Source organism: Tiliqua scincoides, chromosome 3 (assembly GCF_035046505.1).
Source record: "Tiliqua scincoides isolate rTilSci1 chromosome 3, rTilSci1.hap2, whole genome shotgun sequence".
Classification (NCBI taxonomy): Eukaryota; Metazoa; Chordata; class Lepidosauria; order Squamata; family Scincidae; genus Tiliqua; species Tiliqua scincoides.
Genome location: NC_089823.1, coordinates 44,100,536 through 44,120,504, shown reverse-complemented (window position 1 = coordinate 44,120,504; position 19,969 = coordinate 44,100,536). Strand labels below are relative to the sequence as shown.

The following is a 19,969-nucleotide window of genomic DNA, read 5'->3' as shown; positions in this document are numbered from 1 at the left end:
AGAGAGATAGCTGTGTCACTGAAGCTGCAAAAACAATAAAACTTATGTTTGTTAGTCTTTAAGGTGCCACAAGACTCCCTGCTTTAATGTGATAAGAAAACTTTGGATTTCAAAATGGGAAGCTAGCCGAGAACTTTATGCATGACAGAAGGTCTTTTGTTTCACTGTTTGCATGGAACATTCTTAGCGCTTCTGGCTTTGATTCTGATATAAGAGGGTTTTTGTTTTGTTTTTAAGTACACATTTTATTGGCATGAGCATAATAAAACAACTTATTGCATTTTTAGCTTACAGTATGCCATTTCCTACCAACTCCCATAACTCACCAACTTAATGGGCCGAATTGACATGATGGTTTCACTGGATCCTCCCCAATCAAAAAAACATTTATATTTTCCTTTCTCCAATATGTACTTGTCTCCACAAAAGTACTTCTGCTGATAGGCAACCCACCTAGATATGACACACAAGATAAACCCTGAGGCATAAACTCATAAGACAACTAGTTACATTTATGCAAATAATTTACAGGACACTGCAGAAAAATTTTCAAGTGCTTTAACCAATATGCATTTAAAAGAGGCATTGAAAGGTGCATTGTTTGGCAGTTTAGTAAGCAATTGATACTGAACTGCTTGGTTCAGTTTTTCCTATACAAGTCAAAAGAAGTGATGTCATTTTGCTAAAGCTCCTAGCTAATGCTATGCTGTGCTGACACTGAGCCGGTTCCATGCACCTTACAATGGGATAATAGGTGGCCACTTGCTGGGACCCTACCTTAAACAAATTTTGTGCATCATGATCCTGTGCTGCTTAAAGGCTTCCCCATGAGCTGGAGGAGAAGCAGTGGCTGCTCCCAGCATTAGAGAAAAGGTCCACGTGTACCAGTGATAGAAGTTCATTATTAGAGGGTAGGATCAGACTTTTTAAGTTTCTAAGCATGAAGTTATATTTTGTCCTGTCATGGAGACAAATATTTCACAAACACTTCAGTACCACCTCTGAAGTCACTACAGGCATCCCCCGATATCCACAAATCTGGTATTCACGGATTCAGTTAGCCACAGTTCTTCATGGCCCCCTGCCCCCCCCAATCACATGTTTTCTTCATGAGCAAGCAGGCATATCTCTTGCTTTTACAGAAGCTAGAACATGAACTTGACAAGCAGTCAGGCAGCCTGTACTTTCCAGGAATACAGTCTTGTTAACAGGAAGTTTCCACATTCGTGGAGGGGGGGGAGGGATGGAATGAATCCACTGCAGATATGGGGAGATGCCTGTATTTATCTGCTCAAAGCACATCTTCAGATGTGACAGCTGGCAGTCTTAAAAGAAAAATTCATTGAAACACTACAGTGCATGTAAAATGAATGGCAACTAAAATTCCAATTATTATCTGAAGAATCTGAGTGCTTGATTTCAGGAAGCTTTTGCTAAACTGGGCCATAGCAATAGTTCTTACAGTAAGATAGACTGATTTCAAACTACTGGTTTTCTCTATCCCAAAATATGCATTTTTATCAGCTTATTTTACTATAGCCATGGCTGAAGGCCTGAAGTTGATTATGTATCACTATTTTCAATCTCATGTCACTTAGAGTTACCTTTTCATTTAGCTTTCCTAGAAGATTAAGCAGAGAAAGACAACAGAGAGAAAAATTAAAATATGGAATCCAAGCAAGTAAATTATTTCTCATTGCACAAAAATCTGAAGCAGAACTTACACCCCACTCTTCACGGTAACCGATCTTGTCACTAAACCAAAACCAGCCTGTTCTAAATCAGGAATTTCTTGATTTACAATATTCAGAAATTTTCCATTTTCCTCATCCATTTCAAAAAGTGTGATTTCAGACTTCATAAAATCCTGCAATTTAAAAATGAAAATTAGAAAACATTTGAAGCAGGTTTGATCTGTTGACACATAAACACAACGCTGTGAGCCTTTTGGAGACAGGGAACCATTTATTTATTTACTTATGTAAACTGCTTTGTGAACTACTTTTATATAAATATTCTTAATAATAATCATATATTAACACAGTGGTTCCCAAATTGCTGGTGGGTCCTGACCTGATTTTTGGTGGGTCACCAAAGGGTGATGGAAAGATCTGATAACTAATTGCCTCAAGTCCTGAGGCTATTCAAAAATCAGATACTGTAACTGCTAATTACCCTGCAAAGATCTCAGCTCCTGCAGTTAGCAAGCATGTGTAAATATATGGGAAGATAAATGTTTAAGGGTCTTTTTTCTTGTTATTACTTATAAATAAATAAATATTTCTTTCTAGATCACACAGGTGGGTCCCAACCCAGCATCATTTTAAAGAGAATTCCAGTGCTAAAAAGTTTGGGAACCACTGTATTAACAGAATCCTGTAAGAATTACAGGCGCCTTTATGGCTGACTTTGTTCTGAAATAAGGGCAGTATCTTCATCAAGTTGTTTGAATGAATCCCCTCCCTGCCCAGAAACTCCCCTGTTCCTCCAACTCCCCATCTTGTTCTGCCCACCACTGTTTTATCTTTGCTGCCAGAAGTAGCTGGCAGGGGCAGTGGGCCTCTTGCTCTGCCACTGTTTCTGGCAGTGGCCCCAAATTGGTCATTGCGTGGCCATTTACAACAGTGGAGCTGTTGTAAAGGGCAGCACGGGCCAAGTTTGGATTAGCCAATCTTATAATTTAATTGTTGGCATCCTTCAGTCTCGGAAGACTATGGTGTCACACTCTGAATGGTGGTTCTGGAACAGAGTGTCCTCTCCAGTGCGCGAAGCCTGGATAAAGTAGGTATGGAGGATAGGCTGTTACCCATGCAGCAAATCCCCCCTCTCCACGTCGCTGAAATGGTCCAATGGAAAGGCAGAGACCAATACGGTTGGTTCCAGCGGCATTGCAGGAGTTACCAGAACGTGACTGTGTTCAGCCATGAACTGCCTCAGGGACTCCGGCTCCGGATTTTGCCTCGAGGTTGACTCCTGAAGCCTTTTCCATAACTGGATGTAGCCACAAGGCAGTGGAGGTTTGGGATCAGAGTTTTCCTTCTCTCAGATGAACTGCCTTCCCAGGCTGATGAGTCCCATCTACCCGGTGGCTGTTTAGTCGCCTCTTACGACAAGTACAGCCAAACTGAGGGCCTATTCTTATCCCCAGCCCCCAGGGAATTTAATTATAATTTAATTAATCTTATAATTTAATTTGAATAATATGACCAAATATTAAGACCAAATATACATTCTTATGACAGCACCCTTTTGTGTTGCAATTGCTTTGGTTCAGTGGACACCCAAGAGTCGTACTTTTCCCCACATGCCAGTCTTTGTAATTACACTGGCTCTCCGAGTTACAGATAGCTGGGTTGTATGCAGGTACAGTATATCCTTCAGTGATGCTTTTGCAGAGGTACAATAGTGCTGCACTAGCAAAACTGGATGTTTAGACTTAAAATATATTTTGACAGATATAGACTCTTGGAACCTAACCTGTGCTTACGTAGGGGCCTTTCCGTCCAGTCATATTCTCCACCAGACTGTGCGATGCAGCGGTGCAGATGGAGTGCATGCTGCATGCTGAGTAGTGGTGGGGGACGACAAGATGGCCTCGGAGAGGTAAATAAAATCATTTGTACTTACTTCTTCAGAAGCCCTGTAAGTCGCCTGGCCTCTGAAGAGCCTCAGGGGGCATGTCGGGCAGGGAAAATGGAGAGGATCTTGGCATGCACAGCTGATCCTTCCCCCACCCCGTGCGTTCCGTTTGGCCAGCTATTTGGCATGATCCTTTCCTAAACCATCCCTGCTGCCATCCTACATGCTTTGGTGCAGGCTGGGTGAGCCAGTGGCACACATGTAGAGTATCTGGCCTTTTGTGCTGGTGGCCCTAAACAGAATAGTGGTCTGGCTTTTGCAGTGCCACACTAGGATTTACAACAGCGGATAGCGAGATCTGCTGCTATAGGCTTTGCATAAAATTAGACCATTACGTACTTAATTCACACCTCTGAAAAGCTCTTAGTAGATCGGGTTCAGGCCACATGAACTCATCGCTTACAAGAAAAACTGGTATGTCCAAACTGTCTCCAGAACAGCCAAGCACAAATGTAGCACAAATAATTATTTTCCTCACAGGAGCATGCTGTTCATTCTGGTTTTCCTGCAGTAGAAACTGCAGGCAGGACATTCAGAAATTCATTTTTAGAGAGATAAATTTCCGCCAACACACTCCCAACACTTCTACTTTAAATCGTTATAATTTCTCTATCAATAATACAGAAGTCCTGCATCCTATTCAGAGAAGGCAAACCATGAACAGAAACAGGTTTCTGCATGCCTATCAGGAATTGTACATGTAAGTCAGATGTTCAACTAAATGAATATCCAAATGTGGGGGTACTTCATCTAGTCTGCACTGCTTTCAGTGGGATGTTCATTGGATTAACATCCCCATACCGATGTACAAACGCACATTCAAGTGTGCATTAGAATTTACGACCACTAAAAGAAAGGACTTTCACAGTAAACAAATGCTACCAAAATAAAGGCACAATCATATCTATCAGTTAGGCTGACCCAGGAGGGTTGTGCTCATAGTGCTGGCCCAGGAGGGTTGCAAACGTGGCTTAAATCATGTTTGCGCCTCCTCGTGTTTCGGCTGGGCTGGTGCAGGGACCCACGCCAGCCCATGGAGGCTACATCCAGCGCCAACGTGGGGAGGGAAGGTTGTGTCGGCCAAGCTCAGCTGATGGAGGGGTCTGGGGATGTTGGGGAGGAGGTGGGAGGGAGGCGTTCAGAGGGAGGGGGAGGGCTGGTGGAGGGCGTTCCAGGGGGTGGGCGGGCAGGGAACAGGAAGGGGGGCTTGGACCCAGCAGTTATGCTGGATCCCAACCCTGTTCCCTGAGCAGCGTGGAGTGGCTCCAACCCACTCTGTTCTCCTTGGACTTGCATCACCTCCTGAGGTGGTGCAGGTCTGAGGAGGCCCATTAGGGTTGTGGTGGCTTATACGAGGGTAAAGGGAAGAACTTCCCTTTGCCTCCAGCTGAGCCAGTTCTGGTCCCAATCTTGAGCTGGATGCAGCACAGGCCTCCTGGCCTGCCTGTTCCAGCACAAGATAGGATTGTGCTGCAAATAACTAAAGGGAACCTAACTTCCTCGTGGGAAAATTAGTTTAAAGACTCTTTTTAACCCTTTGAACAAAAATCATGTAGCAAGCAATTCTTACTTTACACACAGGGGAAAAGAACTCTAATGCAAATTTCTCACGTGGAAGTCCCATGCAAATGAATGTGAATGTAAGTTGCTATGCTCTTCACAACTCCTAAAAGCACTTTAATCAGATGTGTGTGGGAGGAGGGTTAGCACACTGAATGTGACAAAGTAGTAAAGGAGAAGCATAAAGAAGAAAGTTTGGTCTGCAAATGTGGAAGTGCAAAGTTCAGATCTGGAAGTACTTACAGCCTGCAGAAATCGAAAAGACAGTAAGACACTATTCACTCCACCCCACGACTGCCAATCTTCATACTCTCCTTCCTCCAACAGGTACTGTTTGCCTTTATATCGCTCCTTCTCATATCCAACCCATCTGAATTAGTTACAAAACACAATGAAAAAAGTATTGGATTTTCCTAACTAGATTTAAGTAAGTGTAGCAGTTGCATTAAGTATCTCACTGAATATTCAGTTTTGACATACCACATTGCAATATGTTGAGTAGCCTCCGTTTTAATAGGTTATGCAATTGTCAGTGGTAAAACATGCATGTATTTCAAACATCTTTTCCTTAATCCAAAGAGATCAGGGCAGCGCACATGAGATTTACCTATTTTATCTTCATAGCACTGCTATGAGCACAGGTGTTTTTTTTTATGTGATAACAAAATAAAAACGCATAACACCTCTTTCTGCACTTCTCAATTTTGTTAAAAAAAACATCCTCCCAAAATCTGCTAAAAATTAAAACCATTTTCTAACACCTAATTGACTGTGTAATGTGGCTGCATCTGCTGATCACCTTTATCACCTACTTAGTACAATTTTAAAGCTACTATAACTTATAATAATTTATAAAAATGCACCCTTGGAATAAAGACACATAACACTAATTTCTGCACTTTTCCCTTGGGAAAAAACAAAATATGCAAAAAAAAGAAAATGTTTGAGAACACCTCTAGCTATGAGTTATGCTGGACAAATCACACTCTCTCTCTGTTAAAGAGCACCCAGTGAGCTTCATAGCTTTGCAGTCCAATACAGAGGATGGGATATGATGGAGCATAGCTCCACCAGTCCCATGTCCTCCTGCCCCAGTATCTCCACCTGCCCTGACCTCCCCCACCCCAGAATGCCTTCTCCTGTCCCCAAGACCCTCACTGCTGCCCAGAGCTCTTACTGTGTTCTAGGAGGTATCTGTCTGGTACTGGGCCAGTGCCAGCACTCACACCTCTCTGGGTGCTGCAGACATGCCTTATGGCATGTTTGTGACACCCAGCGCAGGAGCTCAGCACTGGTGCTGGGCCCACCATAGGATCGGGGCCTTAGGTGGTTGGCAACCTTCAGTCTCGAAAGACTATGGTATAAGCCTACAGCACCCGGTATTCCCAGGCGGTCTCCCATCCAAGTACTAACCAGGCCTGACCCTGCTTAGCTTCTGAGATCAGACAAGATCAGGCATGTGCAATGTTACAGTTGCTGCCGGGGCCTCAGGTAGGAGTTAGAGATTATGTTAGTTATATGCTCTGTGACATAATTAGTTGTCTCTGGACTAGTTTTCTTCTAACTTCCATGAGTTTTCTACAAACTATAAGGTGTGCTTAAGTGGTCCTGTTACTCATTTTCTTTTTGGATGTCCATTTCTAAATTTGGGTTATAACTATGAGCTGTATTCTACCTCCACACCCCTCACAGGGCGCTTGTTAACATATAACTGTGAGGTTCTTCAAATATTGTTTTGTTCTCAATCCAAGGACAGCCCCAAGAGAAAGTTTAATGACACCCAACAGTAATGACAAAGGTTTTTTTGGCTGAACTAACAAGTGCAAAATGTGCAGTTTTCCCTGTTAAATCCGCCTATAGCTTATGATTACAATGACTAAAACTTGTGGGAAAATCCCTTTGATTAAATGGAATCTTTGGGGAATTTTATTAGTGCACAAATTCTGCAAATAATGGAATCTGGCAAATAGATTTTAATAGTTGTCTTAAATTACTCCAGTCGTGGAAGTTATTGAAATTTAAAAACAAAACCCACCTCAAATGAAGGAATTACTATTTTTAAGATCTGATTTACTGTAATACCAAGCCCACAAGGACACAAAGCAGTGATATCTTTTTTTTCCTGCAGCTTAATATTTGTGAAGGTCTGCCGAAAGCCCAAAAATAATATAGAAAGCTATGTCTGACTCCAATAATTTTATTTTCTATCATTTGAAGTCCTGCCATGAATTCTAGTCATAGTCTTAACCACAGGATTTCTGATATCCTCATGAGGATTACCAGTTTTTTATGTTCAAATGATACTTCATGGGAAAATGTTAAAAGGAAGTACTCTAGGGCAGGGGTGCTCACACTTTTTTGGCTCGAGAGCTACTTTGAAACCCAGCAAGGCCCGGAGATCTACCAGTTTTTTTTACAATGTTCGCGCCATCATAACATATAACATTTATGTGTACAATGTATGTTGGTGTACCTTGAGCCCCACTGAGTATAACAGGACTTACTTCTGAGTAGACATGCCTAGGATTAGGCTGTGAGGCTGCAATCCTAGCCACACTTACCTGGGAGTAAGCCCCATTGAGTACAATGGGCCTTACTCCCGGCGTTTCCTCCCAGAGGCACCTGAAGGGGGGGGGTCGGCACTCCACGATCTACTCATTTTGCCTCGCGATCTACCGGTAGATCGCGATCCATCTATTGAGCACCCCTGCTCTAGGGGCATCAGGGAATAGGGATGCACACTAGCTCCAATGTCCAGATTCAGAATCCAAATCTAGAATTATGAGTCTTTGAATTTGAAATTTAAAAAATCCAGAATTTCTGAATATCCAGAACTCCTTGAAAATGGATATGAAAAGCCATTTTCATCTTAAACACATATACGCTCACACGTGCACCACTTCTTAGAAGGTTTTCCTCTGACTTCTTCAGGTTGCCAACTCCAAAGAGTTAATTCTTTTCTCTCACCTTTTCAGTGCTTGAGCTACAGACAGATAGGTAGCAAAGTCCTGAATGAAACCCACAATGCTAACTTCTTGCTCTCCCAATTTTAGCCAAAACAGGTGCCCATCTAGATTTTGATGGGAGCTAAAGGGAATGCCCTAAGGGAGACCACCCTCTGCCCCCTCCATGAGAACTCTTTTTCATATTCTGTTCTCTTCATTTCCCCCCTTAACCAGTGGGGAAAATGGGGCTAGCTGTTAGCAGAATACACATCAATTGCTTCCATACAACCTCACAGACACATGGAGAAAGTATAGAGTGGATGAATATATAGATGGTTGAATTGATGGGACTTGCCATCTCAAGCCATTACCCAAACTTTTCAAAAGAAACAAAACAGGTACCAATACTGGGATCAAAAGATTAATTAATTAATGACTATTGTAAGCTGTTTGACAGGGCATATGTTGACCAGGGTATAGAGCTAGGTATATCTATCTCAAATGCCATTAGAATGATTGATAGCATGAGAGGCTTTGAGCTTGCAAAAGGCTCAAGAGAGTCCTTGGAAGGAAATTTGAAAGTGGGAACTAAATCATACTTACATTCCACCAATGACACGTATTGATCCAATCCCCTGGAAAACATCAGCATTTCTGAAGAGTGTTGGAACACAATCAATATTTTCAGAAAGTTCTTTACACCTTCCTCCAAACTGTGGTCTTTCATATATTATAATCTGCAAAATACACAGAGCCTCAATCTATGTGCTGTTGGTCTTTTGTTTTTATTTTTAAAAATACACACATAAAGTTCTCCTGCACTGCATGACTTAGTTCAGAGGTGACAAAAAACCATAGTTGTCACTGGTATAAACCTGTGGATTCTATGTTGCGCTTCCCCTTTATGACTGACAGGAGAGAATAGAAAGCTTCCTTTCATGGTTTGCAAAAGACTGCAGCCTCCCAAATTTGGACACAATGAGCAACTGCAATCTGTAACAAATAAGACTGGGGGGAAAAACCTTTCAATCTCCTCCGCTCAACTGAAGAGTCCAAGCTCTGTGCTCACAACAACAAACTACTTGAATTGAACTAACACTTTGGCTTTTAATTATTTGACACTTTTCTCTGCAAGTACATTGCACTGTTCCTGTGCTCTAGTGAAGGACATGGGTAAGATCTGTAGGGAGCTTCAAAATGGCTTAGCTTGTCTTTGGGAAAGGGGTCAAACTGAAGTATTAGTGATTGAATTCAACTCTGATTCTAAAAAAAAAGAATAGCAAAAATAGAAATATGTAACAGCCTAAACTTTCCTGAATTTTCTTCTACTCTGCACTTAGGAGATATTTTCCTAAAATAAGTTTAAGAGATACTGGAAGGATGCAAAGGAGATAGTAGAGACTGATTCATGTACAACATGTTCTACTGTCTGCCCACCTCATTGGTAATTTCTAAACACACACACAAAGGCCTGTTTCAGATAACTGGGTAAACCACTCCACTCTCAACCATGGTCAGTCCTGGTTTGTTTTTGCAAATCACACTTAAAACAAACCATGAAATCATTGAGTTTGGATATAACAAGAAATTGCGGTTTGTTAAAAAAAACAGAAGAGGCAGCTATAAATCTCCTCCTGAGCATGAACAACTTTGTAAACCTAAGGTTCACGCAGAGATGTTTATGATAATCTAAACCATTTTTAAGACTATTTTCTGTATTGGGTCAGAGAAGATAAAGAGATAGCAGGGTCAGCCTGTCCATGATGCAAATGACCCCATGGTGGATTGGGCCTCCGAGTGGAGAGGTAGAGAACAGACAACTGCCATCAACCCCCCAACCCAACCCCCCCCCCGCAAATGGAGGCTGCCGCCTTACCAGCTCCTTCTTCCACACAGCTCTTTAATAAAAGCAGGCAATGCAGAGGACACTCCCAGCTCAATGTGCATTGCTTGTTTTTTGTCAGAGCCTGTGCAGAGGAAGGAGTGAAACAGCTGCAGTCCAGTCCTTGGAGAGCAGCAGTCTGGCTTCTTCACCTTCCTCCACTAGGTGCTTTAAAGGAGGTCAGTGGCTCTTCCATGAGGGTTCTTTAAGGAAATGTAGATCAATCCAGTCCTGGCATACATCACGTATCCTGCTTTGATTCAAGATTCCACATGGAAGAAGGAGGTCTGGTGGAGCTGGCAGGAGGTGGCAGAACTATGTGCTGCCTCAAATAGCTAGCCCTAAAAGATGGATTGTTTTAAAAACTTCAAGATGCTGTTTTCTGTAAGGGAATAACATGTTCTATACTTACCTTAATATTCATAGGCATCTGTACCTTTAGGCCACCCTAAAGTATAAAACAAAATAAAAATGATAAAATACGTAACATCTGTTTAGATGTTTTGACTTCTATTAATTCTATGCAAACATGAATAAACGTATTACACGAGTGATGATCTGGCCTATACTCGAATATCACTGTGATTTACAAGGCTTGATACACTTCATGTCTGAATTAATTTGTTCTCTAAAGGTCAAATTAGATGCGACCCTAAGCATGTCACTGGAGCTTCTGTGCTGTGTTTTTATTAAATAGCATGGGGGGGATGACAAATGGCCTAAAACTGCAGTAGGCAGTGAGAAGGGCTTTAGTATGTTGTGCCACTGTGGCTTCAATCCAGATCACAGCCCCTTCACATGCTTATTATTTAAAAAACCCTTTCATTGAACAAAATGAAAGCCTTTTTATTCAGGAAAACCTTTGAGGTACTATAAGGGCTGTTTTTATAAATTTATAACTTATAAGTAAAATTTCTTTTACTGCTTGCTTTCAGTCTGCTGCTATGTATTTTATCTTGTTTTAATTGTTTTTAAGTGTTTTGTATTTTTAATGTTTATCTGCCTTGTATTTTTTAACTTGGTTGTTAGCCGCCTTGGGTGCCCTTTGGGGAGAAAGGTGGAATACAAATCCAATCAATCAATCAATCAATCAATCAATCAATCAATCAATCAATCAATCAATCAATCAATCAATCAATGTTTATTGTTCGCAAGTGATTGAACATGGGGGCACATATGATCAGAATTGAAATCATCCTCCCATGCACTATTTAATTAATAAATAAATGTACAAGAGAAACACTCTAGTAACATGTTTAGGGTCATGTATAATTTGACTCCAATGCCTAAAATTATTTACATAAAGCCAAAAACTGGTTAGAGTACATAAGACTATTTCAGTGACTCATGCCATCAACCAGTAGCTTTTAAAACTACAGTACACAGTGATCCCCAAATGAGAAGCACTAGTTGTTCCAGAAAAATCCAAAAATTTTCAGCTGGTTTAAAATAATGAATGGGAACATTCTGAAGGAATGTGGGGTGGATCTGCGTAAAACTGAACAAACAGACTTAAAACAATGGACTGTACATTAGCATCTTCTGAAGTGTTCTCTATCTTTCATCAATTTTTTAGGCAGGAAGGGCTGCAAACATGGGCAAAATGTTGATAGGACACATGATTCAGGCACTAGACTTCAGCTGCCTCTGAAAAAACTGTATGGGGTATCTAATTCAGTTTTGGACCCCAGCAAATCCACTTCTTAAAAACTGAAAATGTAAAACAGAGTCAGGTTATAAGCAGCTCCTTTACACATTCATTTTATTCAGATGAAGGCAAAAGATAAGACAGCTTTAATTATGATGCCTTATACAGTGATGTTGTACAAGAGCTACTGAGTACTGGTAATTTCTGATTTGAACAATACCTCTGAATGAAGATATTGTAAATCCCTTCTAATCAGTTTTGATCATTTCAGAGAGCACCACACAAACTTGATTTCACTGAATGTTTCTTTCAACCTGGAGAAGTTCTTGACTGAACTGTTAACTCCATTCCTTATTTCATGACTTTAATACGGTGTCCTGAGCAGATCCATCCTTTGAGTCATTCAGTCAATGTGAATACCGAAACATGAAAAAGCTTCAGATCTAGATGAAGGACTGTGTGGGTGGAGAGGATGGTGTAGAACTGATTGGAAAATTAATACTTCCTCACCATTTTCAATGGATGAAGGGATTTTACATCAGCTGCTGAAATTTCACATGGGTTGTGATTTTCTTCCAAAATCATCACCTCTCCTTTGTAATTAACGTCTGAATAGGCAAGCCATCTATTACAGCGAGGAGAAAATGGCTTATTAACCCCATTAAATTAAATACTCAGTGTTGATTCATGTGCACTTTCACTCATAAAAACAGACCTTTAGTCTGAACTAGCAGGACTACTTAATCTAGCATTCTGTTTCAAGGTGCCAGCAGACACCTTGGGAAGTCTACAAGCAAAGCATTAATGCAACAATCCTCTCCAGTTGTTTTCCCCAAACATATGTTATTTAATGGGAAACTACCTCTGAATACAGAGGTTCCATTGAGCCATCATGGCTAATAGCTATTGCCCTGGTCTGACTGCTAGCATTAGAATCCTTCTTGTAATGTTTTGACCTTCTAAAGAGGTATTAGGCTCATGGTCCTATATATATATCATAGCGCTACTTCACAGCTGGTACTACTGACAAAAATTCAAGGAGTTGCAAAAGAGAGCAGAGTTTTTAAATTGTAGCTCATTCAGATTTAACAGGCCAAAATTTCCCTCTTAATGAATTCAAGGTATGTTCTCCTTCTAATACCTTTAAATACAACAACAGGAAGCCACCAACTGATTACAGCTTTTGATAATATAGGGAGCTGCATGTAAGGCAGCTTTTGGAAAACATTTTCATTCCCTGAATAACACGGCTTCCTTTTCCAGTGTTTATCTTCGGCCTTTGACAGCCCCTCCAAAAAAAAAGAAAGGCAAAAGTGATCACAGCACTTTTCTTCTCTGAAACACACTCACAATGAGAGTAATGCATTGCTTTCACTCTGAATTGGCTTTGTGACATCATCATGAAGTCAAATCAAGTGGATACATGGTCCACTTGCATCACCATGCTGAGAATGTTATCCTGTATTTTCTGACAACATGATCCCAGTCAAGCAATGAACACCTTTTGTTTTTAAATGGTGCAGCTTCTGAAAATTGTCACAAAGCCAACTGGTGTAAAAAACCCCAGAAGTAAACACAAAAGGTTGGCATTTAGGCCCAAATCCTAACCAACATTCCAGCACTGACATAGCGGTGCCAATGGGACGTGTGCTGCATCCTACAGTTTGGTGGCACTCATGGAGGCCTCCTCAAAGTAAGGGAATGTTTGTTCCCTTACCTCAGAGCTGCGTTGCCCTTATGTCGGTGCTGGAAAGTGGGTTAGGATTGTGCCCTTAGAGCAGTGGTTCTTGAACTTTTCCAACCCACGGCTCCCCTGATCCTTGCGACCATTGGCCACGGCACCCCATTACAACACCTCACCTCAGTTACCCCCAAAATGGGAATGAAGGTATTATAATTATACACTAGAAACAAAAAAACAGCTTCCAGCACTCTGAGGCTGCAATCCTAACCACACTTACCTGAAAGTAAGCCCCATTGAACAAAATAGGACTTACTTCTGAGCAGACCTGGTTAGGATTGTGCCCTGAGTTTGTTAGCAGCACACCTGGAGGGTTTTGGAAAGGAGGGGGGAAGTGATGAATTTGCTGGGGGAGGGGAAGACTTTGTTTTGTGTGTATCTACTAATTGCAAACTGATGCAAACTGAGACCTAGGGACTGTTTGGCTGGAATCCTAACCCCACTTTCCTGGGAGTAAGTCCCATTGAACACAACAGGACTTACCTCTGAGTTGACCTAGCTAGGATTGTGCTTTTTTGTCTTACAACAGCAGCCAACATGGGAAGTACCCCCCTCCTCTCAGGAGGCTGGGGGAAAAAGGGGGGATGGCTGAAAAGGAATTGGTATTTTTATTTTTTAATCGATTTTTGGAGGCAAAGCCATCAAGAGTGGCTTTTTTTTTTCTTTTTTGAAGGGGGAGGCAAAAGAGAAAGGTGAGATCCTTGGTTAACCTGACAGAGACCCCAAGCTTATGTAGGTCTACTCAGAAGTAAGTCCCATTTGAATCAATGGGGCTTACTCCCAGGAAAGTGCGGAAAGGACTGCAGCCACGCAGAGCAAGATTACAACTCACCCCCAAAGTAGATGGGGGCTGCTCACACACATACACCCCAACATGCAGATGCCACCCCTGTTCCCCCCTGGCAAGACGGAGGAATGGAGGCTGGGCATTTGGACACCCCCCCCCAGAGCAGGCTGGGGGGCTCTCTCCTTTCCAAGCAGAGGAAAGCACTGGGCTGCCTGTACTTACTCTTCCCTCCCAGTTTGAAGCCTGCCAGGAGTGGACCCTGTGCTGATGAGATGCAGCACCTCTACCTGCCCAGCCAGCCTTCTCTCCCACCTCCCCCCACCATGTTTCACAGCCTCACACTGCCCCACCCACCTCATTCACAGCTGCAGAAAAGCAGCAAGTCAGCAGGCAGCTGAGTAGCTGAGTAGAGCAGTGCAGCGCAGCTAAGGCCACCTCTCCCCAAGATGCCTCAGCCCCAGGCAGCTAGCCACGCCTCCCTAGGGAACCCTAGGGACCCTCCCTAGGGACGCACAGATTAATTCCCCAGCCTTAGAGGAACAATTGAGGGCCCCTAAAAGTCTCCACTGTGCCAGGCTGTTTGCTTTATGAAATTTTTGAGCCATGCTGTGCTCAATACAAGAGGAGTCTTGGCAAACAACATTAACTCTGGTAAAACATCACATTGGTGGCTCAAGGAAAGACCTATAAAAATACAGATCCTTCATAATTAAGACAATATATTTTGGAAGGTAAATTCTTCACTTTTAACTGAATTTGAGGGTTTTCTTCCAGAAAGTAATAGCAAAATGGTTGCCCACGTTCAATGTTGAAAATTACCACTGCTTTCGGAAACTCTTGTTTTGCTTCCTCTTTTAGCCTTATAAACAGCCAGCAACTGTTGATTGCAGTTGCTTTACTTGCTTTGTCTTTTCACAGGATTGAAAATAAGTATTTATAAAGCTGGTACTCACACCCCTGCTGTCACAGAAAGAGTAGGATTCATGACTTCCAGTTCTTCTAAATTAGCAACTGCACTCTGAATGCAGATAGGAAAGTGATCTGTGTAAATTTGTGAGTAAAGCACAACCTCAGGAACACAGCAATTCTGAAAAACAAATCAGACAGAAAAAAACATAGAAATTGGGAAACACTTTCTGCATGCATTTGGACAGACTTTGCTTTTTTTTGCTTATATATTTACTTGAAAGAAAGTAAAAAGGATGGAAGAGGCCTAAGATGGACAAGACCCAAGATGGACAAGAGGCCTAAGATAGAAGAGTTTAGAGTGCAGAAGTAGGAAGATATACTGAATGACTGAGAAAATGTATAAAGTTTGGGGTTCTAATACAGAGTTTCATAGACTAGTAAGCTACAGCATATGAGAAAGGGAAGGCAATTTAAAAAGGAGGAGGAAAGCTAGGGAAATGAAAATATCGTTATAGTACAACTAGGTTGCATTCCTTCTAATGTACAGCAAAATACTCACCTTTATTACTTGCCTGATTGAACCAATTGTGAAATGTCCCGGATGTCTCTCACAGTTAGGATTCCAGATATCATTTGTCACCTCCTCTCCATCTTCTAGAACATATTTCTGACCTTTGAATTCTGGTTCTTCATATAAAATCCAGCTATATTAATAAAGTAAACACAAAAACGGTTACCACTCTGCTCAAGAACAGCTAACACAGCACAAATAGTATTACGAAGCCATTGTATTTTTGAAAAGCCAGAAGCACCTTTTTAAAGCTATTTGGAGGCCTTAGAACAATGGTTCCCAATCTTTTTTCACTTGTGTACCCCTTGGCAGCCAATTCCCATAAATTGTACCCGTCATATTAGCCCCACAAGGCATTTTAATACAGACCTGCCTTTTTCGTCATTATTCAATTATTTTTCATGTACCCCTAAAGGTCCTGGCAAGTACCCCTGGGGCTACACGTACTCCAGGATGGGAATCATTGCCTTAGAAGACCTCCAGACATGACCCAATGGGTGGCCCTTGGATCCACCCGGGAGCACTTGCACCCAATGCCCCCCCCCCCGGTATGCCAGTACAAAGAAGCAAATTATTTTATTCCCTATACCAAGATGGTATACTCTGTCATGTACACACAAAAAACCCAGATGTGCAGTTGCATGTGCATGCACACACATGGTTTTTTAAATTCATTTTTGAAAATTTTGTTTTTCATGATGAACAGTTACTATTTACAGTAAATAGTACTATTTACTATTTACAGTTACTATTTAGAAATTTAATTTCTAAAAATAGTATGAAATATGTATGCTAGAGTATATATTAGCAAAGTTGCTGTCAATATGGTATTCCCTATTCAGCCTCTCTATTCAATCTCTTAAGGCTAAAATAGGTAGTGCCAGCAGCCTCTTGCGGAGCCCCAGTGCAGGTAGATCAGCACAGGGGGTGGGTGGGTGGAATGGGGCAGGGAGGAGAGGGGGAAGATCAGGGAGGGAGGAAGATCAAGGGCAAAAAAAGAGGTTGATAACAGCAGCAATGGCACAGCCAATATCCTATCACCTTTCCCAGCCTTGATCCCTTCCTGGATCTACTTGGACTTGCGCTAGAAGTAGACTCAGCAGAGCAGTGAAGGCTTACTTGGTGCAAGGGAACAAATGTTCCCTTACCTCAAGGAGGCCTTTGCAACTTGAAACTCACTCATGGGATGCACAACACGCTCCACTGGTGCAGCTGCATTGGTGTGCGGGCAGTTAGGTAGGTTTGGACTGCCCAAGACAGTATCTGAAATAGATATGGGGTGCCACAGAGCTGTCCTCCATTTTATTCAATATGAAATCCATGGGGGGGTCATCTGAGGGTTTTTAGTTGGGTGTCATTAATGTAAAGCTGATATGTGGCTCGACCTTTCTTTGTCATCTAATGCTCAAGAAGTAGTTGAAACCCTGGAGCACTGCCTGGCAGTAGTGAGGATCTGTATATCAGCTAACAAGTTGAGATTAAGTCTGGACAAAACAGAGGGTTTGGAAATCGATGATGCAGGTATTTGGAACACTGGCATGTTCCAAGAGGGGTTGCATTGACTTTGCAGGAACAGCTCCGATGGTGTCACCGTGCTGCTCCTGGGTGGCAGGAGGCAGTGGTAGCCAGGAAGGCCTTTGCCCCAATTACAACTCAATTCTATACAGGACTGGTCTGCTGGCAGTAGAACTTTGCAACAGTGGAACAGAGTTCCGCTGTCACAAAATGGCTGCCGATGGAATGCAGAACATTCTGGTGGTAGTTTTGGTGGCAGGCAGTCCAATCCTGAGTGCCCAACGTGTGCGGCTGCAGCGGCACTAAAAATGGTTGCCACTTTATCCAGCATGCCCCAGGCAGCCACTGCTGCCTCTTCGGGAGAAGGTGACTTTTGTTCCCTTCCCCCAGGTAAAGCAAGTAGCCTTGCAATGGCTGCAGTGACCTAAGGATTGATATAGAAATAAGAGCCCCCTTGTCAGGTGTCAGCCTCCTGAGCACCCTGACAGAGGCTCAGGATTTGCTCCATCAGTGCCACCTTCTTCCCACCCCATTCCCTCTTCTGGCATACCTCCTCCCCACCCTCTCCCCAACCCCAGAACGCCACCTCCCCCTACACCTGCTTCTCTGCTGTCCAGCAGTCCGTGTGACTGCTGAGTGGCAGAGCTCTGGCGCTCCACCGGTGCTAGGCCAATGCCAGCCAACGCTGGGCTAGCACCAGAACTCCACTGGTGCTGAGCACTGCAAATGTGCCTTATGGCATGTTTGTGACAACGCACACTGGCGCTGAGCTGGTGTGCACTGCATAGGATTGGGCCCTAAGTAGCCTGACACAGCCCACCTGCTGCTCCTGCAATTGCTCTGGCTGCCGATCTTTTTCAGGGCCTTTTTCAGTGGAGCCTCTCTTAAAGAATTCCCTTAAATGGGATTAAGAACTGCTGAAGGCTTCTTTTTCTCCCTGGCTTTTCTATCTTCATTAGTTGCTTTGGAGTTTTGTGCTTGTATTTTGTTTTAGTTTTCTTTTAATTTTTTTTGTGATTATTGCACTTTATATTCCTATTTTGGCGTTCTACAGTTTTTCTCAATATGCTGCATGCCAGCTTGGGTGCTTCATTTACTCAGAGGGATAGGAATTGTACGTATAAATAAAATTCCCCTAAGATATTCACATGCACTTCTTATATTGATAGAAAGAATGCCCCAATATCAACTTTTGGAAATATAGACTACGCCTTTGGCTACATTTCCCAAAGAAATTTCCTTTAGCATTAATGCTAGCAGAATAACAAAATCAATTTGTTCAGTTTCTAATAGATCCACTATGAGCTATCATGCAGTGGTGTTAAGTAAGGACCTATAAGTCAGGCTGATAGCATAAAGAGTGTTTCTTACCACCCTCTAACAACTTTGATCAAGACTCTGTTTGAAAAGACCCATTCTGTAGCATCTAGAACATCATGGTAAATTTCACGTTTATTTCTGTTGCCACGAACATCACAAATAACCACCTGAAACAACATGCAATGATGTTAAGTAAATACAAACACATTCCATTTCTGTTTTTTATCTGAACTATACCAATCCAATTTATATACATTCATAAGAACATAAGAACATAAGTACAGCCCCACTGGATCAGGCCATAGGCCCATCTAGTCCAGCTTTCTGTATCTCACAGCGGCCCACCAAATGCCCCAGGGAGCACACCAGATAATAAGAGACCTCATCCTGGTGCCCTCCCCTACATCTGGCATTCTGACTTAACCCATTTCTAAAATCAGGAGGTTGCGCATACACATCATGGCTTGTACCCCATAATGGATTTTTCCTCCAGAAACTCGTCCAATCCCCTTTTAAAGGCGTCTAGGCTAGACGCCAGCACCACATCCTGTGGCAAGGAGTTCCACAGACCGACCACACGCTGAGTAAAGAAATATTTTCTTTTGTCTGTCCTAACCCGCCCAACACTCAATTTTAGTGGATGTCCCCTGGTTCTGGTATTATGTGAGAGTGTAAAGAGCATCTCCCTATCCACTCTGTCCATTCCCTGCATAATTTTGTATGTCTCAATCATGTCCCCCCTCAAGCGTCTCTTTTCTAGGCTGAAGAGGCCCAAACGCCGTAGCCTTTCCTCATAAGGAAGGTGCCCCAGCCCCGTAATCATCTTAGTTGCTCTCTTTTGCACCTTTTCCATTTCCACTATGTCTTTTTTGAGATGCGGCGACCAGAACTGGACACAATACTCCAGGTGTGGCCTTACCATAGATTCAAGTCACTGTCTTTAGTTTAACAGAGGCTTTAAGATCCTATGCATGTTTACTTAGCATTAACTTCCACCAAGTTCACTGGAACTTACTCCAAAACAAGTGTGCATAGAAGCACTGCCTATACCAAAAATTTACAGGGGTCATCCACATAACATTTGCAGAAGTATAGTGCCACTGGTTTAAAGGGGTCAAAACCAGCATTTAGCAGGGATGTAATCTGCCCCCTAAGCAAACAACTCATTTAACAACATGCCCAGGCAAACGTAGTTAAATATGATTTGTTTTCAAGACTTAACTGCGTCGTTCAAATGTTTCTCCCTTCCTGAACACGTTTATGGCAAAACATTTAATACTCCATATTTACGTACAGTGAAAATGTCACACTTACTTTTCCAGGCCTTGGATTGCATTTGAGTTCCTCCCTGTCAACAGGACACTGAAATTAAAATGAAGAGAGGAATAATTTTACAATGAACCAGCAAGAGATATTTTAAGCCAATAGGCTTTTGTGCAGTGTGACAAGGAT

General features: G+C 42.3%; 2 protein-coding genes and 1 pseudogene across 3 annotated transcripts in view; 1 reads left to right on the top strand and 2 right to left on the bottom strand.

Moving 5' to 3' along the window:
• The window catches only part of RIOX2 (ribosomal oxygenase 2), an 82,909-nt gene that overhangs the window by 32,336 nt on the left and 30,604 nt on the right, over positions 1-19,969 (top strand). The window lies entirely within an intron of this gene.
• The window catches only part of CRYBG3 (crystallin beta-gamma domain containing 3), a 37,415-nt gene that overhangs the window by 13,998 nt on the left and 3,448 nt on the right, over positions 1-19,969 (bottom strand). Inside the window, exons 2-11 of one of the 2 annotated variants that reach the window (XM_066619307.1) lie at positions 19,832-19,879; positions 18,569-18,684; positions 15,671-15,815; positions 15,156-15,289; positions 12,185-12,299; positions 10,439-10,474; positions 8,748-8,881; positions 5,443-5,569; positions 1,725-1,867; positions 327-453 (exon numbers count right to left, since the gene is read on the bottom strand). In XM_066619307.1, the coding sequence (XP_066475404.1) occupies positions 327-453; positions 1,725-1,867; positions 5,443-5,569; positions 8,748-8,881; positions 10,439-10,474; positions 12,185-12,299; positions 15,156-15,289; positions 15,671-15,815; positions 18,569-18,684; positions 19,832-19,879 (1,125 nt within the window). The remainder of the gene's footprint in view (positions 1-326; positions 454-1,724; positions 1,868-5,442; positions 5,570-8,747; positions 8,882-10,438; positions 10,475-12,184; positions 12,300-15,155; positions 15,290-15,670; positions 15,816-18,568; positions 18,685-19,831; positions 19,880-19,969) is intronic. The other variant, XM_066619309.1, reaches the window with a different exon arrangement.
• On the bottom strand, positions 6,564-6,683 carry LOC136646686 (5S ribosomal RNA; annotated as a pseudogene).